Here is an 18,480-nt window from a genome sequence, read left to right on the forward strand (position 1 = left end):
CAAAAACGACGTGTTTACAAGCTGTTAGCCCCTCACTCACATTAGCTCGTTGAGCTATAGCTTAGCTTTGGCTAGTTAGCCCCCCCAACATTTTAGCCGACGTTGATACTTAAAGCGACCTCCTTCCTTCGCGCTGTTTTTTTTTTTTTAAAGTTGCAAATGAACCTGAACTTGGGATGAAAACATGGTTATTCTGACCAGCAAGCTGTGCTTCAGTTTCAAGTTACACACGACTACTGTCTGCCACTGAAACCTGTGCATGTTGTCTGTCTGACAGCGTTAGCATTTAGCACACACACACACTCACTCACACATCCACTCTGCATGGGTGGCACTCAACAGTCTCACACAGATGTTTGGACTCCCATGCTATAGTTGGCTTACATGAGTTAAACCAGCAAGAACCAGAGCTGCTTGTCTCAACTTCAAGTGCAAGATCAAAGTTCATTCATGGTCTTGAACACTCTTCTTCCAACATGGAGCCCACCACCAGAGAATCCAGTTTACTTCATTCATTCATCCGAATTGAGTGTGAAACTGCTGTGGTAGTTAGCTGTTGGCTACTAAGCTAACTTAAAGCTATACTTTCAGTATTGGGGGTATTATCAATTTAAAGCATATTAAACCACAATATGACATGGAACTAAAACGGTATTACCCACGTCTATTGCAGACTGGCAAGACTATCTAATTTGTAGGGCCACTCCTCACTTGATCTGTCATATTGTTCCTAGTCCACAACTAATATCTAAGTAGTTTTTGATGTTAAAGAAACAAGTGAATTATTTCTTGAACGTGAGTTCGTCTCTGGTATGTTGGTATGAAATCTAAAGAGGTGCTTTTGCATCATTGCATGCAGGAATCACATTCCTGCATGGATCCTGCAACACATTATCAACTTTGTCACTCTGTGAAGGAGTTTGCCAACCATTAATTGACTTAATTGACAAACTCCTTGACTATTAGTCGACTAAGAACTTCTTGTGAACCCTGTGAACTTGAACATTGGTCCCTGGCTAGTGCATACCATCAGCTGAAAGCCAGGCTGTCTGTAATGTTGCGTACCCTCAAGTCACAGAATGTTTGCCGACCACGAGGAACTGACACGTAGAAGTTTCTGGCTGCTCTATGTAGTCGTTCGTGGTGATACAGTAGTGTACCATCTTGGTTCATGATGTTGTTATGCCTTTTGTGGCCTAAAACACTCCCAAACTCTCCAGCGTGGTCGTGATGTTTTTTTATTTTTTTACTAGACCGTGTTCTGAGAGTGCTGGCAGTTCATCTACTTGGCTGCATAGCTTGATTTTGGCTTGGATTCAAATCACAGCATGTGCTGGAATACAAATAATGGCCTTCAGTCTGCATTTGCATTTCTTTTATATGTATGTATGTATGTACTAGCCTGGCGTTGACAGAATCGCAGAGTGCATTTTTTTTTTTTGCACTCGCAGATTCGTCTGGTCCCAGGCTATGTATGTACTATGTATGTATAAAAAAAAGCTGAATGCCCTCCACTCTTTTACTATTGATCAACATCCTCTATATATCTATCACATCTATATATTAAAACGTTGTCAGCTAAGTTAGATTTGCTCCTGTGCGTTTGAAGAAAGCTTGTTTACAATTAAAGTATAACACACAGACCTGTCCTTGTCCCTAGAGGGTACGCAGGTGAGCGTGGTGTCCATGCCCGTGGTTTGGGACCGTTGGGAGTTGTGTTTTGTAAATGAGCTATATTGAGCTCATCTCTTGTGTATCTGAACAAGTTGAGGAATAGTGATCTGATCTTGATAATAAAACCATCTTCCGCACGTGCTTGGCACTTTTTTTTCTTCCTTTTTTCTCCAAAACAAAATCTAATAATTCTACATACTTGTAGCATACTTGTAATGGGCCCGGATTACTCTCTCCTTCTGTTCTGATTGGCCCGTTTCGGGTGACATGATGTGACATGACCTTTGATGTGGCCCATCAAAGGTGGGCCACAGAGGAAAAGTGACGAGGGGAGAAGTCACGCAAGGTCATGTAGCATTCAGACTGAATGTAAACAGTGAGAGGAAGGCAGTGCAGTGGTTGTTTTTCCATGGCTGGTCTCCCCTTCCACTTGGCTGCCACTCGGAGTGCGTGAGTCAGTGGGTCTTGAGTGGGACACAGCAGCGTTCTTCTTCTGACGCGAGACCAGCTTTATCTGGCTCACATCTTAGATCAACAGCACAACAGTGATGCTCCTGGAGCGACCACAGATAAAAGATGTTTGCTCAGATTCGTGTAAATGCCGTGGTCGTCAAACCCAGGACTAAGGCCGCGTTATCTTTGTGCCTGTTTAGCTACGCTATCACACTGCGTGATCTCACCTTGTCTCTGAATGCTAAATTTGACAGCATATCACCATGACAACGAGCGACGCTGGTTGGTTTCTTCCCTGCAATTCAGTAGTGGCTGGGCACCTGCTGGTAGAAGCAGTCTTCCATTTGCTGATTAACCACTTAAGACCTGAGGCCGATTTGACAAATGCCTTCTAAATCAGTAGTTCTCACTTTCAAGATGTTTCTAAAATGTAAAAAAATGGTAGATGTACAAGCTCGTGACGCGCTGTGAGCTTGTGTATCTTCTATTTTTGAATAACCTGAGTTACACTTTGTCATACGGCGGTGTCACCCGGTGAATATAGCAGATCTACAAGCTCGCAACGCATTTTTGACCTTGTAAATCTGCTTTTCACATAAAGGGGGAAAAATACTACAGTATAACGACATGCCCAAAATAGTGATTGCCACTGGTGGTTTAGCATCTTATCTACCAGCAATGTTTTTTTGCACAGGACTCTGCATAATCGGCACACAAATCAAGGCTTATCTTTTATTTGCCTGGCTAACTGTGCCCCTTTACTCTTAACTTTAAGTAAAGACCCGCTCCAATGTTTATCAGTTGGCCATCTGCACAATGGCAATGCAAGTGGGCAGTTTTATTCTAGTGACCGTCTAGTCTGTCGCCGTAGCCAGACGTCAACCGTTTCAACTAAGTTTTCTAATTGCATTTCAAATTTTGAACACAATAGATGGGTTTCCGCGCGACGTCATCACAGAGCAGAGTGCGCAATCTGCGCATGCTTGGGGTAGAACGAACCGGAAGCGCCCTTCACTCTGTTGTTTTGTTCGGGATTTAGATAGGCATAATGCTGCTATTCTAGGCATAATAGGCATACTGCTGCTATTATATACAAACAGATCCAACTTCCGACAAATCATTTTTATTGAGTAAAGAAGATATTACAAACTTCATAATTTAATCTACTTTCATTAAACCCGGTGAAGACCATTTCTTTTATGAATGTACAATGGCCAGAGCTGCTGCGGGTAATAGCGCCCTCTATAGGCTCATCCCTCCACTGCGCGCGCATCATCCTCTCATGTTTACAAACAGGAAACCCATCTATAGGTGTTTCACAAGTTCTAGTTATGACCTTACGATATTTGGGTCACAATTGGCTCCTGTGAGCCACATCAGATCCTTTGCAGTGTCAAAAGTCCTGCTTATGTTAAAATCCTTGTTACTGACAATGTCATATTACCTTGGGTTGAGGTCACAATTCTAGTCATAATTCATAATTCTTTCCAAAGCTGTTTGCCCAGTCTGCCTTTTAAATGTATACTCAATTCCATTACTACCCTGTTGGTTAGTTAACCACTCGCCTGGCGTGAGGGTTCCGTATTTTGGGCTTGTCATTATAGGTGAAAATGTTCAGAAATGTAAAAAAAAAAGAAGTGTGTATATAGTGAAAATCTTCAAGCTCACAACCCATCGCAATGCGACATGTTGTAAGCTTTTAGAATTATTGCTATTATGCTATTTTCACTACTTGTTGTATAAGTATTTTAAGTGGTTATGGTCTATACAAATAACAGAAAAACATCCGTGACACTAACGGACATGAATTGACCAACCACAGACCTCCGTTAGACCAACCACAGACTTCCTTTACAGCCCAGTCAATCAGAGGCTTGCCTGAGTTTTTCTCTGGCCAAAACCTCGACATACTGTCTTGTGATTCAGACCCTCCGTCGCTCGATTGGATGACTCAAGGCGACGGTGGGTCTGTCGTATTGATCACGAGAGGCTAGTGAGTGAGTGACCGTATGTGATTACCTTGCTTATTGTAAGTCGCTCTAGATAATAAATGGTTGACTGTGTGTTATCCCCGCCCAGGTCTTGTCTGGCTGCGCCATCATCGTTCGGGGCCAGCCTCGAGGTGGTCCCCCTCCTGAGCGTCAGATCAACCTCAGCAACATCCGGGCAGGGGCTATGGCACGGCGAGCTGCCCAGGGCCAGCCCGACATGAAGGACACCCCTGATGAGGTGAGTGGCTTTATACAAGGTGTGCTTGTGTTTATTTTGCTTACATGATGTGTTTAACAATGGTGGGGCAAAGTTCTGCTAAGCAAGACCCCCAGGCAAACACCATGGGATGCTAATCTTGATTAAAAAAAAGTGTGCTTGTGTGTTTGTAAGTTCTTCTCTGCATGCGTTTGTTTGTTCCTGTGCCTTGATAGTGTGACTGATAGCAGTCGAGCAACATAGAAATTATAATGTGTATAGTGGTCAGTAACCCTACATTTTCATGGGAGGGAGAAGTGGCCTGCTTTAGTCTGCCGGGCGGGCATGCCCTAGTGGTGGACATGGCAACAGGTAGGTTGGAGTTGTAAAGCAGGGACATTGTTGTCTGTGTTGCAGCCCTACGCCTTTCAAGCCAGAGAGTTCCTGCGCAAGAAGCTGATTGGAAAAGAAGTGTGCTTCAACGTCGAGGTGAAGACCGCTCTTGGCAGAGAGTATGGCATGGTCTACCTGGGAAGAGGTGAGTGGAACTCTGTGCCTCCAGGCCGTCTTCCGCAAGGGCTTTACTAACCACTTTTCAATCTGCCGTCCCCATTTTGACCATGTCATTATAATCAAAATGCTTCGAACATAAAGACAATAGCTAATCTACAAGCTCATGCGAGGTGTTGAGAGCCTGTAGATTGGCTATTTGTTGTATGACAAAGTTAATCTTCATTAACCTTTGCTTAAAACTGTAATTAAAGGACAACCTCATGAATTATTATTAACCTGAATTCTATTGTAAGGACATTAATCTGATACATGTTTAACGTAGGCTGGCATTCCAGGGCTGTTGAATCCAAACTCTCGATGCACAGAACACCTTAGGAAGTTTTGTCTCATTTTCACGTGTTGTCCTGACAGAATGATAGGATTCAGGTTTAAATCTACATCAGTGCCTTTTAAAGATTTTACTTGGTGGGGTGTAAGTGATATTCTTTTGTAAAAATAAACACAAAATAGCTTTATATTCCGATCTAATTCCTATATTCCGCACTGATTGCTATAGACTAGAGTGTTTGTTCTTTAACATGAGTCTCACTGTCCCTCTAGCTCTCTAGTATACATTTTCAGGTTGGGATACCATTTCCATCCACTCAGGAGAGAGAACTCAGGATGCAGGATAAACAAGTGAAATTGGACGCAATTAATAAAAAAAACTTTGATCAATCATCTCTTGATTGGATACAATTGGTATCCCGACCTAAAAATCTAATGTATGTTTACTTAAGAGCTACCGAACAAACACTCTATAGCAATGATTAGTATCAGAATGTAGAGCTATTTAACATTTATATAAACAAAAACGTTACCACTTAGACCACAGTTTAGTGTGCTTCAGTGTGCTTATAGTATAGTCTTTGTTGTTTTGAATGTTTCATAATTGCTCTGTGCGTCTCTCCATGTCTATTGTGTAGACACAACAGGCGAGAACCTTGCTGAGTCTCTGGTCCTGGAAGGTCTCGCCATGGTCCGCAGGGAAGGAATCCGAGGGAACAAGTAAGCTGCTCGCCTACGTTTTTCTCGGGCAAAGCCCTGACATACTGAATTGTGATTTAGACCCTCCGTCGCTCAATTGGATGACGTAAGGTGACGGTGGGCCTGTCAGATTGACCGATGTATTCATTGTCATTATTTGACCTTTTGGAAAGCAATTAATACATTTGAGCATGTCATTATAGGTGAAATGTTCAAAAGTACAAAAAAGCTCACAAAGCGTCACGTTGTGACACCTGAGCTTGTAGATGTTATTTTCCTATATTGAAGTTAATTATGCTGTACTTTTTGTTTGTTTTTAGCTATCAAAAAGGGTTTTTGGTTTGTTTTTCTTTGTTTACTTACAGTATAAGTGATTTTTTCTCGATTAGAAAGTTGAATGAAATCAAAGTTTTTCAAATGCATTAGAAAATGGTAAACATTGGTAAGCAGTGGGTTACGACTCTCCAAAATCGGGCTAGGCATCGGACCCAACTCTACTTCGTATCTCTTCAGTCCGCTTAATGGCACCGATGTATCGGTTTATGATCTAGAACGGTACACGTGTTGGCCGAACAGATACTTTCTTTAATTTGTACAGTACCATTTTCCCCTTTTGGTGCAGCAGTTTGAGACATCTGCGTGATGAACTAAGGTAGTTAAGGCTCACAGTAACATGGCGCCTCATTGCGCTGGCATCCACGCATCATCTACGCTGTGCTATTGTGATATGGCCAATTTAAGGGAGCTGATGGTTAGCCTTAACAGCAGTGCCATTGTTCTTGCAGAGGTAGGCAAAATATATAATGTGACGGCAACATTGCCTAAAAGTTCACTTGTAGCCAACTGTTCTTCCCCACGCCAATAATTGAGGTAGCAAGGTGACCGTGTTTCTGGCTATACAAGAAGTTTTATTATATATTAATTTGCACACATTTACTCGATTAAAAAAATAGCAGATCTACAAGCTCGTAGCGCGGCACTCGGTGCAGCGCTATGAGCTTGTAGATCTGCTATTTTTGAATAGCCAAAGTGTAAAATAATGCTTTTTAGCTCAAATGAAAAAGTGACTGTGATTTTATCCTAAATGTTTTTTAAATTTAGGTTTGGGTGATTTTCCTTTTTGGGGGTGGCAAAAAAAATCCTCTATGCAGGAAAAACCCTGGACATTGCGCTTGCTTAAGCCCGTAACCACTTTACACATTCATACATCTGTAGAGAGGTCCAGACAAACCCTTACTTGGTCGAGTGGAGGATTGAGAAGGTGCTGTACTGCTCCAGATGGTGGCAGTATTACCCTGCTGCGACATCCCAACCATTAATAATGACTACATTCTCCACATGCAGTCATCACCCCCTAAACCCCACACATCCAGCACTTTGTGAGCACAGGCCCCCCTCCAGTGGCCGTATGCGCACATTGCAGGCAATTTGACTCAAGCTGTTATATTTGTGTCTTCCAACATGAAACGGAGATGATCGGAATATTTTGCACCTAATGGTCCATCTCAAGCATTCTGTGCAATGGCCCAGAGGCGGGCTCATAATGTAAATGATGCTTTAACCCATTAAGACCTGAGGCGATTCTTAAAAATGTTTTCTAAATCCTAACAGTTTTTTGAAAAGAAAAAAAAGTTTTCAAGATTTAAAAAAAATAGCAGATCTAAGAGCTCATAGCGCGGCACCATGAGCTTGAATATCTGCTATTTTTGAATAGCAAAAGAAATCTAAAGTGACACAGATGCGTTCCAGGTCTTAATGGGTTAAGTATATGCTGCTATCATTTGGCCAAAAGAGAGGGCCATTACTTAGTGAGGACCTCAGCCTTTAGTTTATATCCCCCCTGTGTACCGGGCCCACTATACATTAGACCCCGAGAACGGGGTACATTGATCACACTAACCATAGGACGATGATGATGATGATCAGTATGATAACTGTGGTGCTGATGGCCACAAACGGTGCTGATGAACAAGTGTTCAGAGGCTGACTGTGGCTTGGGAAAGTGGCCAGCCAATTTAAACGCCCCAGGCCTGGGCCGCGTGCCCATTTCTCTGCAGTGCATCACAGCAGGCTGGGCCACACTTGTTTGGTGTTACTCTTTCACTGTCAAACTAGGAACAGACACGCATGCACGCACACACACACATACATTGACAAAGCTGGTATTCGACACATCTTTTTTTCATCTGGACGGATGGATTGTTTTATTTTCACTCCCTGAATAAGTATAAGTGGCTGTGTTTGAATATGAAACATCTGGCATTGGATACAACGTATAAATTATTCTTTTTTTTATATATCCAACTTATCGATTAGTTTTGAGACTCTGGCTTTCAGTGCAGAATTTCATTTCAAAGATGACATTTACTTTCCTACTGCTAAAGCTCTACAAAGTTTGTAGAGCTTTAAAAGCACCATAAAGCGGCAGTACAAATGTCTGATTCCAATGGCTTGCTTTCTTAAAAATAAATCACTGCTACACCACACCGTTGTAGTGGTGCAACAATTAATCTAACTAAAACGATCGATTTTAATAAAATACTCAATTATAGGGGACACATTTTATGCGTCCTTTATTTCTTCCAGCAATACATTTTTGAAACAATAGCAGATCTACAAGCTCACGCGTCACCATGAAACGTGTTGTGAGCTTGTAGATCGACCATTCTTTTTTTGCATGACACGGCCCAAAATGGTGACGCCAGGTTGAAAGTGTTTAAAACTTCATTTTGAAACTTAACGGAAAGGTCTTTAGCTTTGTTTTTAAAGACTGGGTTATAGCAGACCTGTTTGTTCCAGATATGTGGTGCATAAAAACGGAACGTTGCTTCTCCACGTTTAGTGAAAGTGGGGATACATTATCACTGACACCCACTGTGCATCCTTACGCTCCCTACCATTGCCCCTCTTCTTGCTGGTGTGTGTGTGTGTGTGTGTGTGTGTGTGTGTGTGTGTGTGTGTGTGTGTGTGTGTGTGTGTGTGTGTGTGTGTGTGTGTGTGTGTGTGTGTGTGTGTGTGTGTGTGTGTGTGTGTGTGTGTGTGTGTGTGTGTGTGTGTGTGTGTGTGTGTGTGTGTGTGTGTGCGCCAGTATAGGAGCGCTCTCTGCACATGTGGACGGGAAACCCCTCCAGCCATATGATTCCTGCTCCCCATCTCATACTGCAAAGGCAGCAGGGTGCTTCTCACCAAGATTCAACATTTTGTATCTCCGAATTTTTCTTTTTCGTGTGTGTGTGTGTGTGTGTGTGTGTGGAGGGGAGATATGAGCGAATGCAAAGACGTAGCCTACAGCATGTTCAAATAGAAGGGAATTGGAAGGTTCTTTCTCCCCCGGTGTGTTATCACAGTATTCCAACAGAATCGGTTTTGATTTGAAACAGGGTCTGAATCCCTCGCTTAAAGGTACCTACTGACCTACAGAGATGATAGACTCGCTATCTACACATCTGCTTCCATATACCAACCTCTGCCTATAGATCTTTGCTAATTATAGCTTGTCAGTTCGCCTCTGTCAGTCATTGTAGTGTCTGCTTTCCTCTATTGCAGTGTTAAATGCTGTCTTAAAAAGTGTTAAAAGTGCTATACGGCAGCTACGGTGAGCTGCTAAGTAGCTTAAACACGGTTCAAATTCATTGTCACATCGCAGGTTTACCAGGAAGAAAATGGTCAGATATCAATATGGGCATTGTGAAACCTATACATAAGATGCATGATATACTGTATGCACAAGTTAAAAATAGCAGTGGGATGAGGCAGTTGAAATAGCAGCAGATACTGTATAATGGCAAATATGTACATCATATAGATATATGCAGATGCAATACAAACTGTTACAGAGTATACATTGGTATACATAGACGAATAATTATGTGTGGTGGCCTGTGTCGTCCAGGACAGCCTGGGCAACAGGCAGGCTCAGCGCTTGTTCAACAGCCTTCGAGAAGTCTGTTGACTTCATTTGACGTCTTACAGAAGAATCTGTAATAAGTTAAAAAAAAAACTTTTCACAGTTCCCAGAAAGTTGTGTCTTTCTTGCTCGGTAGGCAAGAAACAGTTTGGGTTTCAAACTGATGTGTCTGGCATTTTAATTGACTTCGACTGCATTACCCCCCTTTAGACATGGCAGTCTCTTTTTCAGGCTTGCAAGATGTAAGTAAGAAGAGAAAAACTAAAGCTAATTATTGCACTGTTGCCAGTACACGATCCCACCACCCCAGATCAATCGGTCAGCTGTCCCTCGCTGCCAAACAAAAAGCCTGCTTGAATGAGTTGACTATTTTTAAGCTCTGAATAATTAAAATGACCCGTTAAATCCAGTACCTTGGACTTTTCTTTGGAGAGATGCAATTAATTGTGGTACTAGTGCTCGCAGCTGTGTGGCTTGCTTGGAGTATCTGTTAAAGATTGTTTTGTGTTTCACAGGTAACATCACACCCAACACCGTTTCGATGTCAGAACCTCAATTACATGGCACTCACTCCGATAAATCTAAAGTCACTCAACCTTAAAATAAAAATAAATTGTTTCTGCCAGTAAAAACAAATCTCAGGGAGCTCTTCAGATATCAAAATGCAGTTATTGTCTATTTTCATGCACCCGAAGTTCTAAGAATGCGACTCAGAAATCAATCATGAATTTCAACAAGCCACTGCCAGACAAATTTGAACAATGAGACTTAAGGGCCTGTGTCAAGATATGATTTGTAGTGTTTATTGGGTCTTGCCCTTAAGTCAAGCTGCTGTAAACCCGTCTGAGATGGCTGTGTTTTAACAGAAGCTAGTTTATAACAAAGCACTGAAAGACGACATAGAAGAACAAAGAGGGGAGGGCGGCCCAGGGTGGGTGCGTGCAACTCCACAATCAAACCCATTTTAGATATGCCTTCAGAAGTTGGAACAAGATTAATTGCGGGGCAGATATGCAAACTGAATGTTGATAGAGTTGTTTTCAAGCCCCTCTGGCTTTCATAGACTCTCATAATAGTCTGGTTATCAGCAGCACTTCAAGTCAAACATTGCTGCGCTCTGTTGAATTGATGTCTTCATTCTCCACGGATAAAGAGGTTCAGCCTGTAAATGTTGACACGTTGTCGCTCAATTAAACTTCAGCAGAATGTCAGGATCATACCTGTTATGTTACAGGGATGTTTCATGGTATGGCTGGGCAGTATACTGTATCAGTTTACAGTTTAGGCATTTAGCAGACGCCCTTAATCCAGAGTGATTTACAGTAAGCAAGGACACAAGATAAAACATCATGATACATCATACACATAATGCATCAAATGCATAAAAATAGTAATCTAATAATAAAATAATACATAAGTAAATCAATAATCGAATGATAACAAGTAGCCCTGCCCGAAGCTCATAAGCCAAGCAATATCTCTCCTGTTCAAGCCAGGGATGCCCTCTTGCATGAGCGGTAAATGATTGGTCTCCCACACGTGAGATCCCGGTTTGAATCGCAGGTGTTACAGTCGCGATTACCTCGCTCTGTCAGGAGAGGACATAAAACATACAGACGGAAGCTTTAAGAGGAGATTACGTATTTAAACTCTCTTTGTGAAACGGACCTTTCTGCACATGGGTACGGCACCTACGGCCAGAAGCAAGGGGGGTGACATCCTGGTAGAGAGGGTGTGGGTCACATAATGAGGTTGAGTGCTTACCGTAAGACTGCCTATCCATATTGCTATCAGTTTTGATAGTCTAAACTGACCCCCCCCCCCCCCCCCCCCCAAAAAAAACAAAAGAAACGCATGGAAACTGATTTTTGTGAATCAGATTTGAACCACATTCCTAGGTGGTTTGAAATGCGATTCAAATCCGATTTTTAAAGATGGACACTGAAGCATTGTACTAGCCAAAAATATGTGATCTACAAACTCACAAATCACACATATAAATTGATCATTACTCATGCATATTTCTTTACACCATTACCACAGCAACGAATGCAGAAAGGTGGACCATTGTCTGAATGCACAAATCCGATTTGATGATTTGCAAATGACAGTGTGGACAGTCAGTCCTAAAGTTCAGATTTGAGAAACAAATCGGTTTTGCCTTCAGTCTGAACAAAGCATAGAGGTTAGCGTTTGCGTGAAACATGGATCGGTCCTCTACTGCTGATGTGACACATGTTCTAAGTGTCATGTAGGCGCTGTAAGCAGCTAGGCCAGGGGAAAACGACATTGGCCAGCAAAAGGAGTGAAAATGTTAGTGTCAATGTCAGTCTTGTGTTTGTTTGCTAAACTCGGGTCCAAAAGACTGATGGATTAAAGTCTTGCAGCTCTGCTGTGTGTGGATCCTTCAGAACGCTACTGTACATACTAGTTGTGATTGTCATAAATATTGCATCTATATTTGTCTCAAATACCTTTGTGACCTTGTGTCTTATGGAGTTGCACAATCTAGGCTATTGTTTCAGTGCAATTGACATGTACACATGTGCACATGTGTACACGCAATGTACACATGTGCAACAGTGGTATTGCGAAGGATAGTGGAGGCAAATAGGCTCTGTGCATAGCTGTAGTTCCGGGTTTCCGGAAGGTGTCATAACAGTTTCCTGTTCATTTTCCCATAGTTTCGTCGATTTGGCTCGGCAGCAGATTTGAACCCGGAAACACATACGAAGGTCTTATGTGTCTCCAGTTCAAATCTTCTGCTGAGCCAATCAAACAATGCTATGGCAAATTTGACTTTGGGCAAGTCAGTCACATTGTGCTAAAAACCTTTTTTTAACTCATTGGCCGCCATTAACGCATTAATGCGATCTAATAAATAGTGCGCTTGGCCGCCAATAACGCATAAATGCGTTCTATTGAAAAAAAAAAAAATGTATTTGACCCTAAGACCTAGGAGATATGATTGTTTGAAGATCTAGACTCCTATCCACTTCCTTGTTAACTTAAAACTTAAAAATTCTGTATCTCGGCTCCTGAGTACTTTTTGTTTTTCAATTAAAAATCTCTGGCAGCCAACAGCTAAAAATCTGAAATAACTCTGGCAGCTGGTGAGTTAATAGAACTAAACACTTTTACTTCTTGATGGAAAACGAAACCAATCTGGAAGAAAAACCATGCAGGCCATCTGATAAGTATCATAATGATTTAATGACTTCTTAGTAACTGGTCTTGCAGGCACATTCGGTCCCAGAGGTGTCGGAGTCAACCACTGCCTTATTTCCCCCTCTGAAATCACACTAATCATTGCTAGAGTGATAACTTCTTTCCGAATGGAGCTATTGAAGTTTAGATCGCCTGAAAGGATTTATGCATAAAGAAAGCAATACATATTGAAAAACCAAATGCATTGTCAGTTTTCATAGCATTCAGCCCTAGTCTCTTCTAACGCTTTAACTGTGTTTGTGTGTGTCTGTGTGTGTGTGTGTGTGCAGTCCAGAACAGGCCAGACTCTGTGATTTGGAGGACACGTCCAAAAGTGCTAAGAAAGGCATGTGGAGCGAGGGCGGCGGAACACACACCATCCGTGACATGAAATACGTCGTGGAGAATCCACGCAACTACGTCGACTCGATGCACCAGAAACCAGTCAACGGTAAATGCACGATGGAGACACACACACACACGCTAACCCAAAGCCCTGCTTTTTTTTCCAGGTCTAAGCCCAATTTGCTGGCTGCCATTTTAGCTCCGATGTTGTGCAGGCAATATCCACTCTGCAGCATGTAATGGCATCATCCTAATATAAACATAAACGTCCCCTTAACGCTTCAGTCCTCTGGTCTCTCGCTCCTCACCTACCCGACGTGTAATGTTTGGTTCTCCATTCATTCCGGACGAGCAACGTTAACGGCAGCTCAGCTCATTAAATGAATAGGGGAAATTAACACAGGGGCTTTTGTTTTTTTTCTCCATTGTTTTATTCCTTGTTCTCTCCCGTTCACGAGAGAGAGCAGGGCTCGCTTGGAGAATGGTTTGCAAGCTATTCAGCCGCAGAGCCTTAAATTTGCCCTCATTGAGTTGCTGCGGTCTACGGTTGGAATACCAATATACATCTCTTATATACACACGCACGCGTTTAACACGTAGGTGCACAAAGAGCCCATCTCCAAAGACAATTATGGTCTGAAATGTGTTTCATAAAGCTGACTCACTCTCTTTGTCGTTGTCAGAGGTTTTTTTCGGGGTATCAGATGAATGAGATGCGAGTTTAAATGATTAAAAACATATAATCTCAACAGCTCTTAGATGTTCACTAGACCTGTTATGTTACGCTAGTATTCGATCACTACGTCGACATTGATCTGGTCAATTGTCTTGTCTCCTTTAACCATTGATCTCTTGCAGCCTGCTGGGATTCTGCTCAGTTTCTTTTGTTTACTTAAGGGCATTTGTGCTGTATTAGACAGTACAGTATGTGTTGGATCACTGGTTTGCAACGTCGGGTCTTGGGACCACCACTCCACCAGGGGTCCAAATGGACCATTACGGGTCTGTAACACAGTGTCAGATTTATACACTCAGTCACACTGAGGATTCTATGGTGTAGATTGGGGTACAAGAGAGAGACAATCTTTTCAAGTGGGTCTATTTGCTAATTAAACTGGGGTCCTTGAAATTAAAACAAAGATATTCATTGTATTAGATAGTTTAGTATTCATTTGTAGTATTGTAGAGAGGGAGAGAAATGAGAAGGAAGAGAGAAAGTAATGCAACACAAAGGTTATGAGCTGGGATTTGAACCCATTATGATTATGTGAGTAATGTTAAAGGTTCTGTAAGTGCTATTCCTTTGTTAAAATAAGTGTTAAATAGCTATATATTTCGATAGCAATCATTTGCCATAGAGTGTTTGTTCAGTAACGGGGGTCTCTGTCTTTCCACAAACTCATACAGTATACCGGATAGATGAGTGGAATAGGAAGTAATGAAACAAACAAAAAAAGAGCATTGATTAGAGTGTTTTTAATAAAAAAAATATGACTCACAAGCACCTTTTGGCGCGGGAGGTACAGCGGTTGCCTGTGAATTGGAAGGTTCCTGGTACGATCTTGGCTCCTGACCTCGCACGTGGCAATGTCCTTGAGTAAGACACTGAACCCTGCCCTGACTAAGGAGCAGGCAGGCGTCGTGCATGGCTGCCTCCGCATCTGTGTCTGTTAATTACATCACAAAGCTATTCCATTGGTTCACCTGACTAGAAAGGCACTTTATGAATGCAGTACGAACACATACTTAAGTGGTTAACCCATTCAATCCGGGAATGCATCTCTGTCATTTTAGAATACTTTGGCAAAAAAAATTTTATCGTGAAAATGTGTGTAAATCTTTGATCAAAAACTTTTATAAAAAAATCGCGGACCCCCATACATTTTTTTTTGTTTCCTTTAAAAATCTATATATATTCAAAGATTTGCTCAAATTTCCACAATAAAAAAAAAAAGAAGCAGATCTACAACCTCGTAGCGTGAACTCGGGCCGCGCTATGAGCTTGTATATCTGCTATTTTTGAATAGCCAAAGTATGAAATAATGGTTAAAGTGACGGATGCTTTCCCGGTCTTAATGGGCTAAGTCACCAGAACCATTTTGAATGTATTTATTCATGGAGTCTAAACTCTTCCCCCCCCCCCCTTTTCCCCCCCTTTCAAGCCATCATTGAACACGTGCGTGACGGCAGTGTCGTGCGTGCGCTGCTTCTCCCAGACAACTATCTTGTCACCGTCATGCTGTCTGGAGTCAAGGTGAGATATGTGTGTGTGTGTGTGTGTGTGTGTGTATGAGGAGGAGTTAATGAGTTGACCCCTTGTTTTTCTTTTTGTGAAATATTATTTCATCATCTGCCACATGACATGAGACGTCCTCAAAGAAGAACTGTTCCATAAATCAGTCCAATGAGAGAATGTATGAGAATGACTAATCCATATCAATGTTGAACTTTGTTTTAACATTATTTTTTTTATAGTTGACCACTGTTAATTGGTTAATCACTTAAGCCCTATACTCCATTGACTGTGTTCGACCAGGGCTTTATACATGATCCCCTCCTTTTTTCCCTCTACACTAAATCGCTTTGTAAAAACTCTGTGTTGCGACGTGTTGAGAACTCCTTTCACTGAATGCTTGCCTATTTTCGGCAAAATTTTCCTGTTATAACAGGCCCAGAATTGGGACGCGAGGCTTCATGTGGTTAATGTTTAACCGTAACATTATTTCTATCTGGGGGAACATTTGAGCACTCCCACTCTACTGATTTGTAAACCGCACACAGATATGATCAGACCAAGCAACATAAGCAAGCACAGCGCATGTGATTATGGGAAAACTGTGCAGTCTGCTGACTTGTTTTGTTATATTGTACTGTATGAATGTCAAACCTCAACTTCAAACGGAAATCCCACATGCGGCAAATGGCTTTTGAGCACCCTGTTCACAGAGAAAAATGGTAATGCATAAACAAACAATCCTCCAAGGGGCTAAATGTGGAATAAAATGATTTAAACAAATTCCCAACAGGTAAAATGTTAAAAGTAAGGTAAACAAAAAAAAACTAAAAAACTAAAACGACCTCCGGAGCATTTAAAGGTCATATCGCCGAGGGGATGTTCCAAGTTTTACAAAGGCACTAAGGTCTGTTCCAGACTTAAGAATCTCCCCTTGGATAGTAGGCTGGTAACCTCACGCTGGTGGCTGTTGAAAAAGGCATAAAACAAGGAATAAATAACTGCTAGCCTCTGAATGTTTACATATAAATGAGTGTAAATCCACCATCAAGCCACTGGAACCTGCTGACTCATTCTACCACTATTCCTATGCTACTTCCTGCTATTCATTATTTAACTATTGCTGCTTTTTGTTTTGTTTTGTTAATAAATTGATTTTGGTTTCATTTTTGAAGAAGTTAACAATAGTTATGCTGTTGAAGAGGACACACAGGACAGTATGTCACTATGTTCACTACCTCCATCGACAAGGTAATGTTGTCGTGAGCTTGTAGATCGGCTATTTTCGGTTTACCGTGGGCCCAGGAAGATTGACTGATTAACTGGCCATTCAGTTTCCTTGCAAACCTCGAGAGGCCACTGTCTGAGCATGACGCCAGATGTGCCGCCAACACCTTATCGTCTTTGTCGGGTGGAAACCTCATATGTCCAAAACTGTCACTTTTCAGGATTGAAATTGAAAAGTAGCAGACCCACAAGCTCGAAACTCGACGCTTTGCGCCGTCTTTCGAGCTTGTGGATCTGCTTCTTTCGATGCTTTTGTGTGACGCTGTAGTATGATCAAGTAGGGCAGTGGTTCTCAACCTTTTCAGGCCGCGACCCGCCAAAATAATCATATTTGAACTGGGGACCCCCAACCCTGATATGCACTTGGAATGTAGGAGTTGAGGCATTTAGTTTGACTCCGATCCACAGATAAATATTGTGAAAATAGCCCATCTACAAGCTCACAACACCTCGCAACGCCAGGCGTTTTGAGCTTGCAGATCGGCTATTTTTGTCTCTTTCTTATATTATTTGACAATGTTTGACCAGTTTTTTTTTTTGTATAGTTAATTACTTTTGATGCAGTAATAGTATTCTTTCTTAAATTTTTACTTTTTTTTAAAGATATTTAAAAGGTTACTTAAATTGTCACTTCACTGTCATCTGGGGACCCACCCAAAATCATGTCGGGACCCCCCTGGGGGTCCCGACCCACAGGTTGAAAACCACTGAAGTAGGGCATCGATTTACGAAAAAACACAGAAAGTTAAAATATGGAGATGGAGGTTTCTGCCTGACGGCAACATTATAGACAAACCGCCACCCTGGCGGAGGTATATGTGCTCTGCCGTGAACATTTTTCTAGATCCACCAGTGATTCTGATAGAAGCAGTGGTTCTCAACCTTTTCTGGATCTTCGCCCACTTGAAAATCTTGAAAGTGGCACCAAGTGCCGCGCTACAAGCTTGTAGATCTGCTATTTTTGAAAAATCTTGAATATATTTATATATATTTTTTTTTCAAGCGAACATCTTTAACTTTATCTTTAATTTTCCACGATAAAAAATAAATAAATAGCCATAGAAATATATTAAAATGACACAGATCTTAATGGATTAATGTTATATTATAAATAAAAAGTGAGAGTTTTGGCAACCAGTGGGCCCCTGTCCACAGGCTGAGAATCACTGTGCTAGAAGTCAGTGGTTGAGATGTGAGGCCTATATTCATGGTTTATTAACTCCACACCATTTGCCTCCTTGCGCTCATTTCCCTGTCGCAGAAACTAATGAAGTGCTGGGAGGGTCCGCTGTCGCTTTTTTATAAAAGTTAATACAATAAAAAGAACCGAGGTTTAGGCCGCCAGTGTTTTTATTTTCTCGCTTGGACAAATCTGCGTTTGTTCTTGCCGTGTTTATATTCTCTCGCCCAAATTCCCCCATCCGTCTCGTTCAGCCGAGTCAAGCTTTGCCAATGGACCACTCTCAAGATAACCAATCTTTTTCATCTCCCACTTGGAAGATATTGTGTCCGTTTGAAGGTGTTTCTTTGGCTGTTTAAAGCCTTATCTGGCCTGCGCTCTCTTTCTCTCTCTCTTTTTTTCCCTCTCCTTTGTTTAGATCTGTCTAGCGTTGTTGTGCTTGTTTACAAGAAAATATGTTCATAATGC

General features: G+C 41.8%; 1 protein-coding gene across 2 annotated transcripts in view; it reads left to right on the plus strand.

Annotated features, from left to right (window-relative positions):
- snd1 (staphylococcal nuclease and tudor domain containing 1) overlaps nt 1-18,480 on the plus strand; it is a 352,436-nt gene that overhangs the window by 873 nt on the left and 333,083 nt on the right. For both annotated transcript variants that reach the window (XM_080420799.1, XM_080420800.1), the window contains exons 2-6: nt 4,207-4,356; nt 4,732-4,852; nt 5,793-5,874; nt 13,258-13,418; nt 15,475-15,566. In XM_080420799.1, the coding sequence (XP_080276925.1) occupies nt 4,207-4,356; nt 4,732-4,852; nt 5,793-5,874; nt 13,258-13,418; nt 15,475-15,566 (606 nt within the window). The remainder of the gene's footprint in view (nt 1-4,206; nt 4,357-4,731; nt 4,853-5,792; nt 5,875-13,257; nt 13,419-15,474; nt 15,567-18,480) is intronic.

This window comes from Gymnoscopelus braueri, assembly GCF_963280865.1.
Source record: "Gymnoscopelus braueri genome assembly, chromosome: 23".
Taxonomy (NCBI): domain Eukaryota; kingdom Metazoa; phylum Chordata; class Actinopteri; order Myctophiformes; family Myctophidae; genus Gymnoscopelus; species Gymnoscopelus braueri.